Genomic DNA, 22,867 nt, shown 5'->3' with positions numbered 1-22,867 from the left:
TTATGACATAGAACCCCACTATTATGCTTGATTTTCTTCCTCCAGCTCCTCCAGGGACTCTTTTCCTCTCTGTGGTTGTAAGCCAGGCATACTGGGTGCCCTCTATTGAGCACACAGGAGAGCCTGTGCCCAAGTTATGCCATTCCTTAGTGAGATGCTATAACTACAATACAGCAAGAGAACTGAAGAAGGGGACCAGACTGCTGATAGCTCACAAAGGATTTTCTGATGATTTTCCCATCTGAGCAAGACAGGTCAATAATGCTCCAACCAGCATCTAGACCAGACTATATGATGCACTAATGGGAGGATAACTTAATATCAATTTTGCATAGAAAAACAAAAAAGGGAAAATTTCACCATCTAAAGTCAATGTAACAGCCAACTGCACAGAAATAAAAGGAAAGAGCCAAAAGTATTTCATCTTATTACAGATTCTAATATGAATCTGAAAATATTTGCATGTTAAAAAGATTAAGTAGCCAGGTGTGGTGGTACACACCTTTCATACCAGCACTTGGGCAGCAGAGGTATGAGGATCACCATGAGGTCAAGGCCACACTGAGACTACATAGTGAATTCCAGGTCAGCCTGAGCTAGAGTGAGACCCTACCTAGAAAAACAAAACAAAAAATAAAATAAAATAAAGATTAAGTAATTCTCAGATTAAAATTTCTGATCCATTAGATATACCACCATGATAGGTTTCTTAGCAGAAATAAGAAGATCTGAATCATTTCTCATGGTATGAGCATTAGATATGCATCTTCTATCCAGTGTACATCCATAGACTTTTCCTGATTGTTAACTCATCCAAGTGAAAAGTAAAAGATGGAAAATAAGTAACTATCCAGGCTGGAAGTCACTGTAATTCCAGAAAACAAAACTTAGACTGGACTAGTCATATGGTTACTAGTGACCTCAATCTTGAAGCCTATTATATTTCTTGTAGCTGAATGTACTTAACTGAGAAAGCTTTAAAGTGTTAGGAACAATTCATTTTGAAATCGATTTTGCTGCAGAAACCTTATTATAAGATTAATGGCACAGAAAGATATACATAACAATAGCTAAATAAATACACATATACACATACACATACACACACACACATATATATACATATATATACATATATATACATATATATATATATATATATATATATATATATATATATACATACACACACACACACACATATATATATATATGTATAATTTTAAATAGCTCCAAACATTAGGAAATATAGTTAGAACATATATAATATCTCTCTTATCAAGGAAAGAAGACAACATAATACTCTGTAACTCAATTAGCACAAGAGTAAGTCAATTTGAGTCACTCTAAATGCCACCTAAATGACCTAACATGTACAGGACAGTCTGTAATTTATCATGTTTAAAAGAAAGTAGGTGACTTGTCCCTTTCAGTACCAATAATCTGATTCAAACTTAGATCTACAATTTCTAAATTATATTCACCTATACAGAACCAATTCTACTATTCTTTGAGACAAAATGTTTTCCCAATATTTTGGAAGAACTAAGAATTTTTCATAGTTATATTATGAAAGGCAATAGCAATTACAAATTCTGATGATTAGTAACATCAAAACAACTCTCTAACCAATAAAGTTAATTCCATCAGAATTAGGTTAGACCATTCTAGACCAGAAATTATTAAATACCTAACTATAATATATAAATTGCACCTATCTTAAAGATGTTTGTTGCTAGTATTTTGAGGGAAATCCACAAATAGGCTAAGAATCCAATGACAGATACATTATTTTGAATGAACTATCTTTTATTGCTAGAGTCTATAAATATAAATAACACAACCACTATTTTCATTACAAAATGCATATATCTAAGTAAAGCCCCAGATCACACCAGAAAAAAAGAGTTAAAAATGGAGGGAAAAGCTTTTTTTGTCTGAGCTTCACAGCAGATATAGCCACTGCACTGCTGCTGAACAGTATAGTATATAAGTCATATGAATTCATCAGACAAATGAGTGCGATAAGATCTACTAATTTTCTGTATGCTTCCACCTTCTCAAAATTAAATCAATTCACTTGGAAGCCAGGCCTATTTTTGTAAACAGCAGTGGTACTAAATATGACACCTCTGTATGCACATTTTAGAAGCTTACTCTATAAACCAAATGCAAGTATAAAAAAATGTTTTTCAAGTTACTTTCTGTCTGACTAACATTAGAAAATTTTCTATTTGATAGACCTGTGTCATGTCCCAGAAAAGAAAATTCTAAGCTTGTATTAGGAGCATAATATATGTGAGTTACATGCCCAACAAATTCTACACTTTGGCTAGGAAAGTATCAGTTGTATTATTTTGAATGGCATCTAATGATCAAACTTAAATTCATGCATCTAAAACTATACAAAAATATGTCTTGAACATTTTGAACAAAAATATTTCATATTTTAATATTTAATTTGATTCAGATGGACCCCTTATTTGGGGTCTATAGAAGTAGGAAAAAGCTATAGGACTTAAGAAGAATTCACAAATTTGTTCCCAACATTGAGTTTGTCTGCCTTCCCCTCATCCCCTTTAGTTGCAAAGCATGAGATTTCTTACCTTCACATTTTTGTGACACATCATTAAATTTGTGTCCAGCAGGGCATTTGCACTCAAAAGACCCAACTGTATTAATGCAATTTCCTCCTTGACAGAGCCCAGGGATAGCCTGGCATTCATCCACATCTGTCAGATTTTGAAAGAGGGAAAGATTATTCATATGAAATTCATTGTTGAAAACATGATAGTTTGTCTTCAATTATGTTACCAAGGCATTCATTACAATATGATGAGAAAAACTATTTCTCTATAACATTATGTAAATAAACTGCAAGTGACAGAACTTGGCTAATAACATTCTATACGCAATAATGTTTTCCCATCTTCCCTCAGGTAGAGGAGAATATTGCTACAAACTTGTGAATTTTATTACATATGCAGCAAGGTAGAGAGACATAATGATAAAAAGACCACTATTAACTGTGTCATTTTTATCTTCAGATTGGCAGCAATAATCAGTTGCTTGAGAAATTCTTAAAAATCCAAATGCAGCACATATCTACAATAAAGCTGCCTTTAGGTTAATATGAAATGGACTTGGGTTCTCTGAGATTTGTACAAGACAGCTAACTGTCTTTGTACAAATGAAATTAGAAATGTCTCCTTTACTGTCTGGAGAATGATGCAGAAAAATTAGACAACTCAGGAAATGGGGCCAGAAATGACAGACATCTACTAAATGTGGATTCTCACTTGTAGAATTACCCAGAACAGCTATCAGAGGGAACCATTTTGAAAAGTCAAATCACATCTCTCCCCAGTTGCTGCTAAGTTCTAGAAAGTTTATAGGACTTGCCTGATCTTATCTCCTACTCTCCTGCCTCTTCTACTACCCCTACCCAGGTTTTCCTCAGAAACATCAAAGATGTATCTGCCTCAGAGCTTTGTAGTCATGGCCTCTCTGCCCAGAATATTCTCCCTTATAGAACTGTGTGGTTTACTCCTTCCCATCTCTGCTTTAGTGCCAGTTAGCAATGAGTTTTGCTCAGGCCAGTGTGATAGCAACATCTGCCTTCTGCTCCTGCCACCAACTGACCTAAGATGAATCAGTATTTTCAAATTGTTTTTAATGGAAGATTCCATGTAGGAGAGGCTCTACCTACTTTGTGTAATGTTTTATCCAAATACATAAGGACGGGTCCTGTGTATAACCTCAAACATTAACCTTTTCAGAAAATGTTCAATCATTGTTCATGCTCATTGAATTCCATTATAACGACTGAAAAGTACACGCAATTATCTCCATTTCTTCAAAAACCTGACTTGATAAAGAACTGGACCTAGAATATTCTGATAGTTATCTCAAAGTCCAGTGTCCTCTAGTTTTACCCTTCACTGAGGGCAACCACAAAGCCATTTTCAGGCTCTTGGCCTGTGTTGTTGAGGGAAGTCAGCTTGCAGTAACAAGGGTACTAAAAGTGGGGACCATTTATTTTGGTATAAAGTGTCATTTGTTATTTTAAAGGAATGTCCTAACCCACAAGTTGAAATACTACTGAAATATAATTGGATTATGTTTTATATCCAATTTAATTTGTGTCTTAAATGAGAATTTTCCATTCTCTTGATATGGTGAATATGTGTATCAAAAAATTATTTGACATCACAATTTCACATATGGGCAAATTTAGACTACTTAAACTGATCAGAATTTTTTGACCAGAAGGAAATATATATGAGGGCAGCTTTCTACCTGTATATTACAAGACTGAAGCCTAAAACACTCTTCTAAGAACCATTTGCCTAAAGCCCCTCACATCTAGCTCTCAATAAAACAGCTAGAAGCCTCCTTATATACAATGGTGGGAGACTCTCCCCTCAAAAAGAAGAAATTCATTTTACAAGTGATAACATAAGCTGTTACTTTAATGTTATATGTTTTCACAAAGTTACCTATAAAACTCTTTTGCTATTTTCCCCTGAGTTGTTAAATAACAGTCATGAAGAAACAGGAAGCAACTCCAGGGAAAATTCAGACTGTATGAAACAAATAGCAAGCTAAAATCAAGTCTTTTCTTCTCTGTCATTTTCTTTCTCTTTCCTCCACCTCTGTTGGCACCAGAACCTTTGACTATGAGCTTGCTGACAGGTAGATGGACACTGCAGTCTTGCCTTCCTAGTCACTGTCAACAAATTCTTAGAATTGCTTAACTTTAGAGCACCACAACAAACAAATTCGTCAAAATTCACTGAGACTTTCTAAGAATGGAAAAAATAAGACAACAAAGATACTCGTTCTTATTTTTGTAAGACTGTATCATCAACCTTTTTGTAATTCTAAGATTTTAAAGAGTCTTGTTGCTCCCGAATTCAAATAACACATTCAAGTGCATCCAAAGGAATGCTATTAGAAGTTAAGGGGCAGAACTAGTAATAGGAGATAGGGACTTTTCTAAAGTTCAATATAATAGAGAACTATGCAAAATCATGTTCTGTTTTATTGCATGTTTTCTTTAATTAACACACAGAACAGAGCCATACTAGTATGCGTTTCTCCTCAATAATATTTCTTAAAATATTGAGAGTAAAAGTAGACACAGAAGACATCTGAAGGAAGCAGAGATAGCCTGGGACATTTCAATCCCATCAGTTTAGTTTGAGGCTGCCTCTGTTCACTTCCTTCTGCCTTGTGCCAGACATCCAGACAATAGAATTTGTACAGCTGGAGGAACAGGAGTAAAAGCCAAAAACAAAGTAAGGGATTCTAGGGGTGGGGCGGGGGGGGGGGCACAGAAGAAGCAGCAAGTAGACAACATCTGGGGATATTTAAAACAGTGAAACCAATTTTAATTTATTTCTGGCTTGTAAAAAAATGTACAATGTAGCATGCCCAATGTAGAAAAGAACAATTTTCTTCAGGTCAGTTAAGTATAACTCCTGAGACAGAAACTCTTAACAGTTTCAGAAGAAGCCGGGGGGTGGGGGGGAGAACAAAAGCTACCCTTTCCACAATTTTTTCTTTGTATTCTTACGAGGCATGGCAAACAGTCACACCACTCCTGGAGTCGCAGCTTCATGGAAACACTTCTGGGGTCAGAGGAGGAGCTGCTGGCAAGGACAGTCAAGCAAAGCTTCAGGGCTCTCCTGAGCCATGTTTCTGAGGCCTTGGCTGCATGTCATGCAGTCAGCAACCTGTGCAGTTTTGTCTCTAACATTGCCTTTTCATTCTTGAGCTCATGGAAGATGAGTTCCCTAGAACAAGTAGGCTATATCCATCATCAATCCCCTGCCCCACATTACCTTGGCATGCTCCTGTGCGGATATTTGGAATGAAGCCTCTACGGCAAGGGTGAGGTTGGGCAGGACACATCTCACAGGGGTGGCCCCAGGCTCGTCCCACGGTGGCACAGCAAAGTGTTTTTGTGCAGACAATCCCACTGAGCTGCCCCTGGCACATCTGGTTGCTGACCACAGCAAAACACGGGCCTGTTCTGTAATCTGAAAATGAAGAACAAGAATCCCATGAACACCCAGAAGAGCAAGAGCCACTGTAGAGAGGAACGTCTGTGCTTCATCCCACTCAATTCCAAGCTAAGAAATGGATTTCTGGCAGAATTCTATGTCAGTGACTCTGTGTAAAGCCTAAGGTAGACCTTTCTACCTCTCAACTTATTTTTTTCCCACCTCCAAATGATGAATAACACATTGTTTCTTACCCATTTTGAAGATATGCTTGTGAGGATCAAATAAGCCAAAGAAAACCCTTTGTAACAAACTGAAAATGGCTAAACAAATATAACATTCACTCAAGTAAATAATGGTACCTACACTGAATCAGCCTACATGTAACACAGATGCCTCAGTGTGCCAAAAAGACATCTACACTCCCATGTTCAGTGCAGCGTCATTCACAATAGTTAAACCCTAAAAACAATCCAAGTGTCTATCAACCCAATAATGAGAAATATTTGGGACACTAGGAAAAGACCAAAGGTTCAAATAATGGGCATAGAAGAAAGAAGAACTTCAGGTCAGTGGCATAGAACACATTTTTAACAAAATTACAAAAGAAGATTTCCCAAAGAGACACACTGATCATCAAATAGACAGGACAAGAAAAGAAACTAACCATATGATATTATTTTCAAAACATTAAATTTACAAAATAAATACTGAAAACTGCAAGAGGAAAATCAAACCAGACATAAAGGCAGGCCAGTCACAATAAGAGATGATTGCCCTAGGGAAATGCTAAAAGCCAAACATTTGAGTAATGTATTTCAATTATTAATGACTACAACTGCCACCCCAAACTACTACACTACTACACATTTTACACACACACACACACACACACACACACACACACACACTCAAAATAAAAGGAGAAAGAAATGTTTTCCACAATAAAAGAAAGCTAAAGGAATTTTTGAGCACTATGCCAATTCTACAGAGGATATAAGACAGAATACTTTGCATCAAAGTGAAGGATAAACACATTAAAGGGTCTACAGAAGGAAAAAATACTAACCAATATTAGAACAGCTGTTAAATAAATGGAGACTAAGAAAACACTAAGCACCACAAAAGCATCAGCAGGGCATAGATTAATTCCTACTTTTCAATAACTCTGAACACTAATGGTCCCAATTTTCCAACCAAAACACACACACTAAGAGACTGAATCAGGAAATAGAATCCATTCATTTGCTCTCTTCAAGAAACTCACCTCACCAACAGACAAATATTACCTTTGGGTGAAAGGCTGGGAAAAGATATTCCAAGCAAATGGAAACAATAAACAAAGCAGGTGTTGCTATTTGAATAGACAAACCAAAATCAACAAGAAGAAATAAATCATACTTATAATAGATACAATTCATAAAGAGGACGTTACAGTTTTGAACATACACACACCATATACATGTGCACCTAAGTTTATAAAACAGATTCTACTAAATATAAAGTCAGAGATACATACCAACACAGTAATAGTGGGCAACTCCAACAACCAACTCTCACAAATAGATCTTGGACAATAGGCAGAGAAACACTAGAGTTAAATGATACTCTTGGTCATGTGGATATGATAGACATTACAGTATATCCAAACACTACAGAACACACATTCTTTTGAGAAGCCCATAAAATGTCCATTAAAATATATTACCTATTAGGACACAAAGCAAGTCTCAACCAATGTTGTAAAATTTCAGTAACTCCTTATATTTTATCTGGACACAAAATAGTAAAATTAGAAAGTAACAAAAAATATAAAAAAATCAAAATTCATGGATATTAATGAATGTAACATCAAAAAAATAAAGAAAACAAAAAATGAAAATAGAAATATAACTTACCAAAACCCTTAGGGCAAAAAGAATGAATTAAGAAGAAAGATTATAGCACTAAGTGCCTAATTTAAAAAAAAAAAAGACAAATCTTAAATAGGTAAGTTAATGATGTTCCTGGAGGCCTTGGAAAAACAAGAACAAACCAAATCCCTATGTAGCAGATGAATCTAAATAACTGAAATGAAGGAAGAACTCAATGAAATAATGAAAAAAAGAATCAATGAAACAAAGAATTGGTTCTTTACAACGATAAACAAAACCACAAACCCTTAGCCAAGTTAACCAAATGAAGACAAGACTATTGTCAATATGATTAGAGAAGAAAAGGGAGATGTTATAACAGATGTCAAAACATGTAAGAATAATAAGAACAGCTATCAAAAACATATATTCTACCAAACTGGGAAATCTAAAAGAAATGGATGATTTTTCTAGATGCATATGACCTACCAAAGTTGAACTGAGATGAGATTAAAAAAATTAAATAGATCAATAACAAGCAATGAAATTGAAGTGGTTATAAAAAATTCTCCCAACCTGAAAAAGCCCAGGTCAATATGGGTTCATTGCAGAATTCTACCATCCCTTTAAAGAACATCTGAAAACACTCATCCTCAAACTATTCCACAACACAGACAAGCAGTGCATGTTCTCTGAGTCCTTCTATGAAGCCAGCATTACACTTAAACAAAAGCTAGATAGAGATACCCACCCCAAAAAAGCCTATGGACCAATATCATTGGGGAACATAGACAAAGAGATTCTCAGTAAAATACTTATAAATCAAATGAACATACCAAAAGGTCAATCACCTTAATCAAGTCAGCTTTTGTTCTCCCTGGAGATGCAGGGATAGCTTAACACAAATAAATCAATAAATGCAACTCATCAAGTAAGTAGAGTCAAAGACAAACTACCTAAATAGATGCAGCAGAAAAGGCCTGAAGTAAAATTCAACACACTTTCAGGATAAAAACACTGAAGAGACTAAGGAGGGAGGAAACATACTTCAACATAATAAAGCTATATACAACAAACCTACAGCAAACATCATGCTAAATGGAGAAAAAGTCAAAGCACTCCCACCAAGATCCACTCTCCCCTTCTATTTAATAAAATGCTTGAAATCTTAGGTAGAGAAATAAGAGAAAAAAATACAAATAAAAAAGGAAGAAGTCAAACTATCCTTATTTATAGATGATGTGATTCTATATATGAGACTCAAAGTACTCTACCAGAAAACTAGAACTGATAGAAACTATTTAGCAAATTGACATGACACAAAATTAACACACAAAACTCAGTAGCCTTTTTATATACCAATTACAAACATACTGAAAAAGAAGTCAGAGAAACATATATACCCCAAAATTCTTGAAATATTCCTAACCAGGGAAGTGAAAGACCTCTACAATAAAAAAACTTTAAAGAAATTAGAAAGGCCTCTCAGGCTCATGGATTGGAAAAGTCTCCATGAAAATTGCCATTCTGCAGAAAGCAATATTTAGACTCAATGCAATTCCAATAAAAATTCCTGTACCCTTCTTCAAAGAAATCAAATAACAATCTTAAAATTCATGCAGAAGCACACCCCCCCCCACAGATATCTACAATCATTCTGAGCAAAAATACTTCTAAGAGTGTCACCATACCTGATTGCAGGTTAATCTAAAGAATCATAGAAATAAAATCTTCACAGTACTGGCACGAAACAGACATGACCATCAACAGAATACAAGAGGGAATCCAGAGATACTCAGCTAACCACAACTACCTGATTTTAGACAAAAATACAAAGAACACATTGGGAAAAAGAGAGCATTTTCAATGAATGTTATTAGTAAAACTGGCTAAATAGCTACTTATAGAAGGAGGAAAACAGATCCTTATCTCTCCCTATACAAAAATTAATTCCAAATAGATCAAGGCTCTTTAATGAAATACCAGAAACTCTAAAACAGCTAGAGTAAAAAGTAGAGGGTATACTCCAAGATATAGGATTAAGAAGGGGCGTTCTAGTTAGGAATCTGATTTCCCAGGAAATAAGGCAACCAATCAACCAATGAAACATCATGAAGCTAAAAGGCTATTGTACAGCTGCAGAAACCATGAATCAAATCTAGAAGAAACCTACAGAATGAGATAAAATCTTTGCCAACTATATATCTGACAGTGTGTTAATATGTAGAGTACCCACAAAACTAAAAACACTAACAACCCAATCAAAAATGTGCTATGGGACTGAATAAAGAGTTTCCAAAAGAATAAATCCAAATGTACAACAAATATTTTTAAAAGTATTCAACATCCTTAGCCATCAAGGAAATGCAAATTAAAACTACTTTGAGATTCCACCTCACTCCAATTATCAAAGTATAACTGCTTATGAGTATGTGGGGAAAGAATTTATACTGGTGCTACCATTATGGAAATCATTGTGGGGGTGTCTCAAATAGCTAAAAATAGAGCTACTGTATGATCCAGCTGAACTACTCTTGGGCACAATCTCTAAGAACTTTACAGTTTACTATAGAGATACTTGCTGATCCATGTTTACTGTTGTTCTATTGACAATAGCTAAGAATAAATGCCTACTAACAGATGGATAATGAAGATGTGACACATATACACAATGAAGTTTTATTTGGTTCTAAAGAAATATGAAGTTATGAGATGTGCAGGAAAATGGATAGATATAAGCGAGGTAACTTGGGCTTAGAAATATAAAAGCCACATGTTCTCTCCCACAAGTGGATCCCTAAGTGCATATTTAGATTTTTTTATGTAAGTTGGAGTAAGACTCAGTAGAGGACAAGAAGCTAGAAAGGACCAGTGAAGTGGATGAAGACAGGAGGACTTTAAGTGAGCGGGAGTAGATATATAGGTACAGTGACAAAATACGGGCAGGTGCAAAGTTTAAGTGTTGCCAGAGAAGGGAAATGGAAGAGAGAGTTTGGGAACAAGAGAGTTATGAGAGGAGTGTGTGTGTGTGTGTGTGTGTGTGTGTGTGTGTGTGTGTGTGTACCAAATTTATGCAGCACATAATTTTCTGAGGCCCTTCTCTGACCTTCAACTGTCCTTGCTCATCATTCACTTCAATCTGGGGACAATGGAATATACCCCCAAAGCTGGTAACATATTTGGAGGTCTCACTAATATCTGAAGAACAGCCTCAGGACTTGTCTCAACTCATGGATCCATAATTCTAGGATCATGAAATAGGCTCCAACCTGGACTTCATCCTGCCCACAGATCTACACTTCCACATCTTATAACATGCACAGCAGAACCCATAGAAGACCTACAATCTTTTTCAAATAGGTGCTACCTGAGGTTCAGAAGAAAAAGACCAATGAAAAGAGCCTACAAACTGATGGCAATTTACACAGTAATATGAAAAAATATATCTATCATGCCTTTAGGTGGACGTTGTTAGAGGGAACCCTAACTTGCCATACCTGTGACCCTGTTAGACTTAAAGAAGTTAGAATGATTGTCACTCCATTTTTCTAATAGCAGTTAGGGTCACCTCTTTGAAGGGAAAAATAGCAGAGATTAGGAGCTAAGTGACTTTCTTTTGTAGGTAGTTACTTAAGGTCACAGGCCCAAAGGCACTTAGACACAACCTGTCTTTGTGAGGCCAGATGATAACTCCAATCTGAACCCCAATCTGACTCACCAAGAAGGCGATTAGGGCAGCCTTCTATCTCTCGTATTTCCTGGTTTTGCCTTCTTCTAGGAACTTTTTTGTGGAGCTTGCCATCCCTGTCCTCCTGTTAACAGGTTTACTCAGAGTCCACACTATTCACCTTGACCCACCAACCAATCAAGATACTCTATATACAATAGTGTTCATCTCAAATTGTAGGAACAGCCCAAACAAACTCCTCAGTACATACAAAAAAACCTGTTCCAGGTTAGCAGTGAAGGTGCTTGCCTGCGAAGCCCAAAAACCCGTGCTCAACTCTCCAGATCCCACATAAGCCAGATGTACAAAGGTGAGGCAAGACAAGTGTCTGCAGTTTGACTGCAGTGGTGGAGGCCCTGGCATGCCCATTCTCTCTTTCTCTTCCTCCCTCTCCCCCCCCCCCCGCCAAAAAACAACAGCAACAACAACAACAAAAGAAACCCTCTTCCGAAATGCTCACCAGCCACCCATTTTCCAGGAACCCTCTCAGTCTCAGAGAGTTTTCCTTTACATTCACTTTCAATAAAACTTCAGTTGTTTTTCACTAAAAGTCATTAAAAACATCAACAAACAAAACACTGTGTATAAACATGTTTGTGTGCATGCATGTGTGCATGGCACCCAAAAATCACCTTTAATTCAATTTAAAGAGAAGCATTCACTATTTACTAATATGGGTGATATGCAAGTAGGCCAAAAATAATGTTGAGTCATACATAACTGTTACCAGACTCACCTTTCTAAAAGATCTTTGATACCTCAAGCCTCTTACCACCTCTGGCCTTACATCCTTTTTTCTCTTCAATATTCTGACAGTTTCCTGTTCATTGCTTGCCTTGTTAATTTGTGTGAAAGTTTATACTGCTTGTCAACATGACTGGACCTAGAATTATCTAGGAAATTAACCTCTGGTCATGCTATAGGTAAATAAATTGATTTGGTAAATTATTTTGATGGGAAGACTAACCCTAAATGTGGGCAATACCATTCTATTGGCTGTTGGCTATTGGTTCTAGACTATATAAAAAGGAGAAGGCTGACTGAGCACTAGTATTCATGGCTCTCTGCTTTCCCACTGTGGACATAATGTGATCAATGACTATATCTATCTATATCATCTATATCTATATCTATATCTATATCTATATCTATATCTATATCTATATCTATATCTATATCTATATCTATATATCTATATCATCTATATCCATATCTATCTATCTGTCTGTCTATTGGTTTTTCAAGGTAGGGCTTTACTCTAGCTCAGGCTAACCTGGAATTCACTGTATAGTCTCATGGTGGCCTCAAACTCATGGCAATCCTTCTACCTCTGCCTCCCGAGTGCTGGGATTAAAGGCGTGCGCCACCACATTTCTATCACCACAACATTTCAGCCACAATGGACTGTACCCTCAAACTGCAAGCCAACTAAATTCTTTCTTGCCTATCTTGCTTCTTGTCAGGTTTTTGTTTCAGAAATGAATAACTAATATAGAAAATAGATACCAAGAAGTAGGACCATTGCTATGATAAACATGACCATGTGGTTTACAGACATTATGGAAAAAATGTAGAAGAGTTTGGGGCTTTTGCCCAGAAAAACTCAGGGATACAAAAAGCAGAGTTTAATGGACCAGTCTGATAGGAATATGAAAAACAATAATGTTGAGAGAAATGTAGATTGTGGAGGCCTGGCTTATAAAGTTTCAAAGGAGAACAGGACTCTGTCATTAGCTGGGCTAGAGATAGTACATGATTACTGGCTGCATTCTGCCCATGCCTAAGAATGTGAATGACAGTACACTCAAAATTAATAGGCTAATTTTTTTTGGTGGAGAGAATCTTCAGGCAGAATAGCATTTAAGCTGGTGCTGAGAAAGCAGCTGTAACTGTTAAAGAAAGCAGTACTATTGAAGAGAAACCCTTTAGGCTATACTGACAAAACAAGAAAGGTGCCTTGGGGCGGGAGTGGCAAAATCACACCTATTGGAGGTTTAATATTGTAAAAGTCCTAATTCTATTGAAGGAAGAATGTCTAAACAGAAAGGGCTCCCTGCTGGAAAACAACACAACAGCCTAGAAAAATGTTCTGCCAAGACTGGCCTGGAAGGCATACAGAGGCCTTTATAGCAGGGGTCCAAGGGAGCCAGGCTTCATCTCAAACAGGCAATAAAATCGGGAAATGTTGTCCATGCAGTAATGGTTTTGGAGCCATGAAAGATGCAAGATTAAGGGGAAAGGGGTCATGTAATTATACCACGATTTCAGAGAGCCACTGAGGCCAGTCAGTGTACGACAAAATAGGATACTGAAGTCATTATTATTTCTTTGACACAATGGGGTTTTTGTTTTTGTTTCTGGTTTTTAATTTTTTGGTTTCTAAACTTGAAACATGAGCATTCCTATCTGCTATATAATTTTTTTAAATCTATTATTCTGGAAACAGTACACAAAATAATAGCCTTCATTATGATATTTTCATATATGTATAACAGGTACCCTCTCTTGTACCCCTCTCCTCTTTCATTTTCCTTTCTACTTTCATGATAAATAAATAAATAAATAAATATAAATATATATATATATATATATATATATATTCTGTATATGAGAAGCTATATCATATTTGTCTTTCTGAGTATGGTTTATTATGTTTAATATGAGTCTTATATATTTCACTGAGTGATCTCCAGGTTCCATTCAATTTCCTGAAAATGACATAATTTTTTTGTGCTTTATGGTAGAATAAAATGTCATTGCTCATCTGTACCACATTTCTGGCTTTTCTCATCTATGGCTGGGTACCTAGGCCAATTCCATAATTTGGAAAGAGGGAATACTGCTGTAATAAAGATATGCACATTGCCATCTCTGTGGTATTCTGAACAAGGAGATGCAAAGCTGAATCATAATGTAATCCTATTTTTAATTTGGTGGCGAATCTCTATACTTGTTTCCACAGTGACTGCACAAATTTGCATTCTCACTAGCAGCATATAGATTCATTTCCCCTCATGTCCAGATCCTTGTCAGAATTTTTTACGTTTGATTTCTTAATAGATTTCTTACTCAGATTAGGGTGACATAAATTCTCAATGGAGCTTTTATAGACATTTTTTCTGATTGCTAAGAATTGGGATTTTTTTTCATACAGTAATTGCAATTTGTTCTTCTCTTGAAAATTATTTGTTCAATTAATTCATCAATTTATTGATTTGATCATTTGGCTTTTTCTGGTGCTTAAAATTTTGAATTCCTTAGATATTCTAAATAGAAATCCCCTGTCATACGTATAGTTGAAAAAGATTTTCTCAGATTCTTTAGGCTCACTTCTGTTCATTCTTTTTCCTTTTCTGTATTATTATTATATCATGTAGTTTTTATTCAAAACTAAATAATTGTGTTAAGCAATTAGGAAAGGACAATAACACATTAATCATATAAACTCTTGATAACATCAATTATATTATATTATATATAATTTTTATGAGCATATTAATCATAGCATTAAAATTATACAATTAAAATTCTATGTACAAGATTGAGTCTTGTTTTTCTCTTTCTCTCTTTCTTTCTTTTTTGTTTTTTTGAAGTAGGGTCTCACTCCAGCCCAGGCTGACATAAAATTCACTATATAGTCTCAGGGTGGCCTCGAACTCATGACAATCCTCCTACCTCTGCCTCCCGAGTTCTGGGAATGAAGGCCTGCACCACCACGCCCAGCTTGAGTCTTGTTTTCCTTTCACTAAAGTAGTTAAATACTACTGAAAAATACAAATTTTACTATTACCTAATTTTCCAAGTTATAATTTATTGAGTAATTGTTGTTATGTATCATTTAAATCACTTCTAATTCTTTATTATTATTATACTTAGTGTTCAATATACATCACTCATTAATTATTTTTAACTTTCTTTTGTTTATTTTTATTTATTTATTTGAGAGCGACATGCATAGAGAGAAAGAGGCAGATAGAGAGAGAGAGAGAATGGGTACACCAGGGCCTTCAGCCACTGCAAACGAACTCCAGACGCGTGCACCCCCTTGTGCATCTGGCTAACATGGGTCCTGGGGAGTTGAGCCTTGAACTGGGGTCCTTAGGCTTCACAGGCAAGTGCTTAACTGCTAAGCCATCTCTCCAGCCCTCATTAATTATTTTAAGATAAAAATATTTAGTTCATGCAACAGCCATCAAGATTTTTATGAATCTAACATTTCTTTTATCTGGTACTGCAAAGATCACAACAACACAATCTTTCATTCAAAAAGTGAGTAAGGGGCTGGGGAGATGGCTTAGCAGTTAAGGCTCTTGCCTGCAAAGCCTAAGGACCCAGGTTTTATTGCCCAATACCCACCTAAGCCAGGTGCACAAGGTAGTGTATGTGTCTAGAGTTCATTTGCAGTGGCTAGAGACCCTGGTGTACCTGTTCTATCTCTGTCTCTATCTATCTGTCTGCCTCTCTATATCTCTCTCTCAAATAAATAAATAAACTTGCCAGGCATGATGGCACACACCTTTGATCCCTGCACTCAGGAGTCACAGGTAGGAGGATCACCATGAGTTTGAGGCCACACTGAGACTACAAAGTGAATTCCAGGTTAGCCTGGGCTAGAGTGAGATCCTACCATTAAAAACCAATAATAATAATAATAAGCTATTTTAAAAAGTAAATTAAAAAATGAATGTTATATAACAAGACAGAGAACCTAGGCTCACTTATTTCCTCCTAATTTACTGAAGCAAATACAAATTCTTTAATCAGACAGATTTGTGGTAGGATGCCATCTTCAATCTTCTTTGAAAAAACATAGTGGAAAATGAATTTAAGTCATAATTCTCTCTTCAGCACAGCTTGGATTTGGTTATTATTGTCATTTTTACAAAATATAGCATGGAGAAGGCTCAGCAGTGAAGGTACTTTACTGTAGAGCCTAATGACCTGGTTTCAATTCCCCAGTACCCATGTAAAGCCAGATACACAAAGTGGCACATGTGTCTGGAGTTTGTTTGCAGCAGCAAGAGGTTCCAACATGCCTATTCTTCTTTTTAGCTGTCTCTCTTTTCTCTATCTCTCTCTGCTTGCAAATTAACTAGGTTTTTAAAAGTACTCTATGGGGGCTGGTTAAGACGTTTGTCTACAAAACCAAAGAATCCCAGTTTCAATTCCCCAGGACCCACGTTAGCCAGATGCACAAGGGGGTGCACGCACCTGGAGTTCCTCTGCAGTAGCTGGAGGCCCTGGAATGCCCATTCTCTCTCTTTCTCCCTCCCTCTTTCTCTATCAAATAAATAAATAAATAAAATATTTTTTTAAAAAGTACTCCATGGAGTACCAATTATATGAGGGCTGCAGAAATTCAGAATAGAGAAAAAGATGGAGTTTTGTCAGTGGCACCAGCAAAATCCAGACATGCTACACATTGCCAAGAAAAATCTAATTCAGTCCTGTTTAACTCTAGTTCATGACTTCAGATGTGAATTCCTTGTTGGGAGATCTTCATGGGAAAAGAAAGTAACCATTGAGACTTTCTGAGGTTCAGTAATTTCTTGCCCTCTTTTCATTATGAATACATTGAACAGGGATGACACTTAATTCTGACAACATACAATGGCAAATATACAGCCCATAGGGACCTCGATGGAATTACTAGAATCTGGAAAATAGTTTGATTTCAGAGAACAGGCTCTATGGATTTCATATATTTCCATGATAGAAACTTATCAGCATAGACACAGTAATTTTGGGAACATTGTAGAACTGGATTATTTGATAGTACACACTAGCAAGTGAGTATCCATGCACTTGGGAGCCTTACTTTCAGTAAAATTGCTGCCTGGAGAGAGAGAGAGAGGCATAATATTTGGACATCAAAATCTCTTGTAAGGCAAATACTATGTTACAGTGGTTTTTAAATGTCATTTTGATTTGCAGCATGTGCTTTTTGTCTTGGGCTTTATTTACTTTGCAAAATTATGTTGTTACAGTTCAATACTCTAACCACAGGAAGAAATTTGCTCACCCTAGCAATTCCTCACTAATAATCTAATTATTTATATTATTCCCATAGCATTTATCTAACAATGTACTAAATTTACATACCCTTTTCAAAGATTTTCTTTTCAGAGAGTCTCAGGGCTACACAGGAAAAGTGTCTAATTCAGTGCTTGTGTAATGTCCCATTATTGGTTTCAGTCTAAATCATTGTTCCTAATGCAAATGAAATACAGTATTAACAAGACTTTCTATTTGCTAACTGTGCTACAAACATGTCCTTTATAAGATCTTCATGACTAAGGAAACAGGCCAAGCCTTTCCCAGGTTAAAATGCAATGTTAATTCTTCCTTAGTTGGTTTACTTGACAGTGGTTCATTCATGGAAGCCCAGCCTCTGCACTCCCTCAAGGACTTATTTTCAGTCCCATCAGATTTGGCCTCAAGACTTGGGCTCTGCCCATGTGCAGACAGCCTCTGTTCCTCAGCTCATCTCCAGCCTTGTAGCTCTGTAGCATTTTTCCACTTCCCTTCATAATCAGACTTCACTCTGTAGCAAAAACATCATTTACAAAGAAGGAGTATTTCTGTGGTACAGTGAATTTTTGTCACTCATTCCCAGTCACTGAACCACAAACTACAAGAAAACACAAGGATATAATTTTGGGCACTAGGGTCCAATTATTTTAATTCCCACTTTTCATAAAAAATTACAGATAAAAAAATGAGATATCAATTTATACATGACAGAGCAAGTGAGAACATGCTTATTCCTCACAGGTAAGTTGCCCAATGGCATTTCAATTTGATTTTCAGAAGGAAGAGTTCAGAAAACTTTTAGTCTGAACAAAATTAAAGGTATGACGACCTATGATCACAATCAGCTTCATAGCTGTTATAACGTCTTATTCTAGCCATTCTTAAACATAGCATGTCATGGAATCGTGGGGCGATTCTGGGAAATGCTGATACCTTGGCCCCAGTCTTATTCTCTCCCAAGCCATTCACATTTGCCAAAGTTCCTCAAAATCACTCTCTCAGAGGACCTGAAGCAAGCGCTTCTGTGTGTACACGCCCTCTCCCCTCTCTCCTCATGGCTTACTGTGAAGTGTTTATAGTCCATGATGAACTGGACAATGGCAAAATGGTTATTGCTACCTACATATTTGAAGGCTTAACATCAGATACATACAACATGGACTACAAATTGGTACCACTTTTTCTCAAGATAATGCAGCATCTCTCAGCTGGAAGTGATACTGTAATAATACTGATTTTCAGTGCTGTTTTGTTGTGAGATGCTTTATATGCTCCTTATTAATTAATTATACTATAATAAACAATAATAGCTACAAGCTTCCAAATCAAACAAGAAAGGAAAAATTTAAGAACGTTGATTACAGCCAAGTATGGTGCCACACATCTGTAATCTTAGGAGGACTCTGAAGGCTGAGACAGGAAGATCACCAGTTCAAGGCCAGTCTGGGCTACACAGTGATAATCTGTCTCAAAAAACAACTGAAACAACAAAATAACTGGTTACCTGGAATTGTACCATCATAACAGGTGACTGAATTCCATCTCCAGCCTTCCTACTTCACTTTTCCTTCTTAAACATTTTGTTTATTTGTGAGAGAGAATGTGTGTATTGGCATGCCAGGGCCTCTTGGCACTGCAAGCAAACTTCAGATGCACATGCCACTTTGTGCATCTGTCTTTTTTTTAAAAAAAAAATTTTGTTTATTTATTTGAGAGCGACAGACACAGAGAGAAAGACAGACAGAGGGAGAGAGAGAGAATGGGCGCGCCAGGGCTTCCAGCCTCTGCAAAGGAACTCCAGACGCGTGCGCCCCCTTGTGCATCTGGCTAATGTGGGACCTGGGGAACCGAGCCTTGAACCAGGGTCCTTAGGCTTCACAGGCAAGCGCTTAACCACTAAGCCATCTCTCCAGCCCTGCATCTGTCTTTACATGGGCACTGCAAAACCCAGGCCATCAGACTTTGTAGGCAAGTGCCTTTAACCTCAGCCTCCTTTGACTTTCCAAAGTATGTTGACACAACCTTATGCTGGTCTGGGTATTCTCCATATTGAGACCAAACACAACAACCAAATTTTATGAAGTTACATTATGTAAAATGATTCAGTTTAAGCCAGTACACAGGAAGCATGGCTCAACTGTAATAAAATGTTTTGTTAGCACAAGAATAAGCACAAAACCATTCCTACATTTACATTTTCTCTGATTTTAACTTCTTAATTTGTAAATTAAAATTATTTCCATTTAAATTGTAAATATCATTCAAAACTGTAGAAACAAGGTGACTTGTTGTGTATCTTTTAATGTAACATGGGGAATAAGCAATTCACCAAAATCCAGGCCATAGTTCTATAGTACCAAATTACATGTGGCAGGAATTCAACCACCAAAAATTGCTACCATATTTTGTTCTGTTTCCTCATGAAGAATACAGTAAGAATTCATGTTCAGTGCAAGAGTGTGTCTTTTTAAAACAATCATTTCCCTGAAATTACTGGTGTTTTTATTATAAATCTTACTACACATCATTATTGGCTTTCGCCTCCCCCAAAGTTATCCCTACATTACCTTTACTTGAAAAAATGGGTGGGGGTGGTTAGAAGTAAAATCCTAGCTTAGGTGGCATGTATCCCATCAAGATAGTAAGAACATGAGGAATGCCTTCAATTTTAATAGTTCTCTTTCAAAGAAGCAGTTGGCTCTGATTTATTCACTTTTAGAAGGGCTTATATGAAGTGCCATGTTACACTAATATGCAGTTTCACCACAGTGCAGAAAGACAAAAACAGCAGTGTCACAGGAGAAGTTGACTTATTTGTTTTCTAAGCCATTGAGCACAAAACATTTCTTTTTTAAAAAAATTAAATTAAATTTACTTATTTGAGGAGGAAAGGCAAGGAGCAAGAGAAAGAATGGGCACACCAGGGCCTCTAGCCGCTGTAAATAAAATCCACATGCATACACTATCTTGTGCAGCTGTATCTGCCTTACATGGGTAATGGGGAATCAAACCTTGGTCCTTAGGCTTCTCAGGCAAGTGCCTTGACCACTAAGCAATCTCTCCAGCTCTACAAAACATCTTCCACAATCAAAACCATGAGTAACAGCCTAACAATCCAAGTCTCTATGATCAATTAAGGATAGACATTTCCAGGGACAATGACTACAGAGAGCAGCAGAATGGTGGAAGCTAGGAGCAGGTAGGAGGTAGGAAAGGAGAGTTTGGTATAATAGGTACAGCATCAAATTGGAGAAGATAAAAAAACATTCTGTAGATGGATGGTTATGGTAGACCAACAGGTAAATTTGCCAAAAGTCACTGAAATGCCCAACTAAAAATGGTTAAAATGATAAATTTTATTTTATGTCTGTTTTAGAACAATAAAAAAGACCCTACTGCATAAGATAAAACATTTTTCTACATCAATGCTTAGGTCTAAGGAGTCATGAACTGGAGGAAAACGTTTCTTTATTCATTCAACAAATCTTTATGAAGCCACTGTGCTGTATTGATGAGGAACGCAGCAGAAGGTCCCTGTTCACCAGTTTTTACAAACTACTGTGGGTTTGTAATCAATCAATAAATATGTTAAAAATAATTTTAGACTTTAAGCTGCGATTTAGTCTACAAATAAAGCTAGCAGGCTGCTGTTAGAAAGAGAAATTAGAGCTGGAGAGTTGGCTTAGCAGTTAAGGCACTGGCCAAGGTTTGATTCCCCAGGACCCACATAAGCCAGATGCACAAGGTGGTGCATGTGTCTGGAGTTAGTTTGCAGTGGCTAGAGGCCCTGGTGTGCCCATTCTCTCTCTCATTCTCACTCTCTCTCTGTCTGTCTCTCTTTCTCACTTGCTCTCAAATTAATAAAAATAAAATATTTTTTAAAAGACAGATAAATCAGAGACCACCTATGTTGGTAAGGATACTCAAGGAAGGCTTCTCTGAGAAGGTAGCATTAGATAGACCTAGAGGATAAGAACAAGGCAGCTCTGCAAAATGTATGCACACACTTTCCAGGTGCAGCCAATAGGAGAAGACTGGTTCTGAGCTAAGTAGCAGCTCGGCTTCACCAGTAGTATAAGGCCCTGTGACCAGAGCAAAGTGGAAGGGGGTGCCTCATTTCATTAGGCACTGACTGGATTTCACAGGGTGTTCCAGGCCATGGTAGGGAGCCAGCTCTAAATGGGACATAAAGCCATGGCACCACCAGGTATTATTTTAAAGCACTCTTAGCAGGTTCCCTTGTGTAACTAGGACATTGTGCAAGGTGGCTACTGAAGAACTTGAGGAAGTTCATGGCCACTGGTGATGTAGAAATGAGGGAAAGACACAGGTAGAAGACCAGCAAGGTTGCTGAACGATTAGAAGTGAGAGGTAAGGAATACTACAAATAGCCAAGGAAGACCCTGGGTTTCTTTCTTCTGTGGCTAGACAGCACCAATATTTGAAATGGCGAAAATAAGGGAAGGCTAGAGTATTAATTACTACAAAAATTCTTCATACTTGTGGTGGTTTGAATCAGATGGCCCCCATAAACTCATGTGTTTTGAATGTTTGATCCCTAGATAGTGAGTGGTGGGAGGTGGTTCCTTGATGGAGGAGGTATATTGCTGGGGACAGACTTTGAGATGCTGTAGCCCAGCTTCTGTTTTGCCAGAGATCACTCTGCTGCTGCTTTCTGCCAGCTGCTGTGGCCAAATGTGATGTCCAATCTCTGCTCTCACATCCTTTCCCTGCCATCCTGAAGCTTCTCCTCAAGACTGTAAAGGAAAATAAAATCTTTTCTCCCATTAGCTGCTTTTGGTCAGGTATTTTGTCCTAGAAATGCAAAAGTAACTACAACAACACATTCAAAATATAGGACCTAGTATAAGACAGGCAATTAGAAATGAGGCTGGCCCTCAATAAAAGGGTGTGATCTGTAAGTCATGCTGCCATCAATCAAAACAAAACAAAATCTGCATTAAAATTATATCTAATATTTAACTACATGGTTTCACTAAATTTCTTTTCCTTCCCTTCTTTTAAACAAGCATTTACTTGTATCATATTCAGACATTCATATATAAATGTTATGGTTGAGGCTCTTACTTCAAATGCATTTGGCCAGTTCTTAGGAAACCTGAGTATTGAATACACATGGCCCAGACCAGTGACAAGTGATGGAATCCTGGCATGGTGGGTGGGATTATCTCCAGAACAACTCCCCTGCTGCTTTCAAACTGACAGGGCACAAGAATCCAAGCCCA

General features: G+C 37.0%; 1 protein-coding gene across 1 annotated transcript in view; it reads right to left on the bottom strand.

The window, feature by feature from the left end:
• Fbn1 (fibrillin 1) overlaps positions 1–22,867 on the bottom strand; it is a 254,992-nt gene that overhangs the window by 127,214 nt on the left and 104,911 nt on the right. The window contains exons 6-7 of the mRNA XM_045156152.1: positions 5,847–6,044; positions 2,607–2,732 (exon numbers count right to left, since the gene is read on the bottom strand). Of these exons, the coding sequence (XP_045012087.1) occupies positions 2,607–2,732; positions 5,847–6,044 (324 nt within the window). The remainder of the gene's footprint in view (positions 1–2,606; positions 2,733–5,846; positions 6,045–22,867) is intronic.

This window comes from Jaculus jaculus, chromosome 8 (genome assembly GCF_020740685.1).
Source record: "Jaculus jaculus isolate mJacJac1 chromosome 8, mJacJac1.mat.Y.cur, whole genome shotgun sequence".
NCBI classification, from domain to species: domain Eukaryota; kingdom Metazoa; phylum Chordata; class Mammalia; order Rodentia; family Dipodidae; genus Jaculus; species Jaculus jaculus.
The sequence above is the reverse complement of the archived record's forward strand: the minus strand, read 5'-3'. Positions and strand labels throughout refer to the sequence as shown.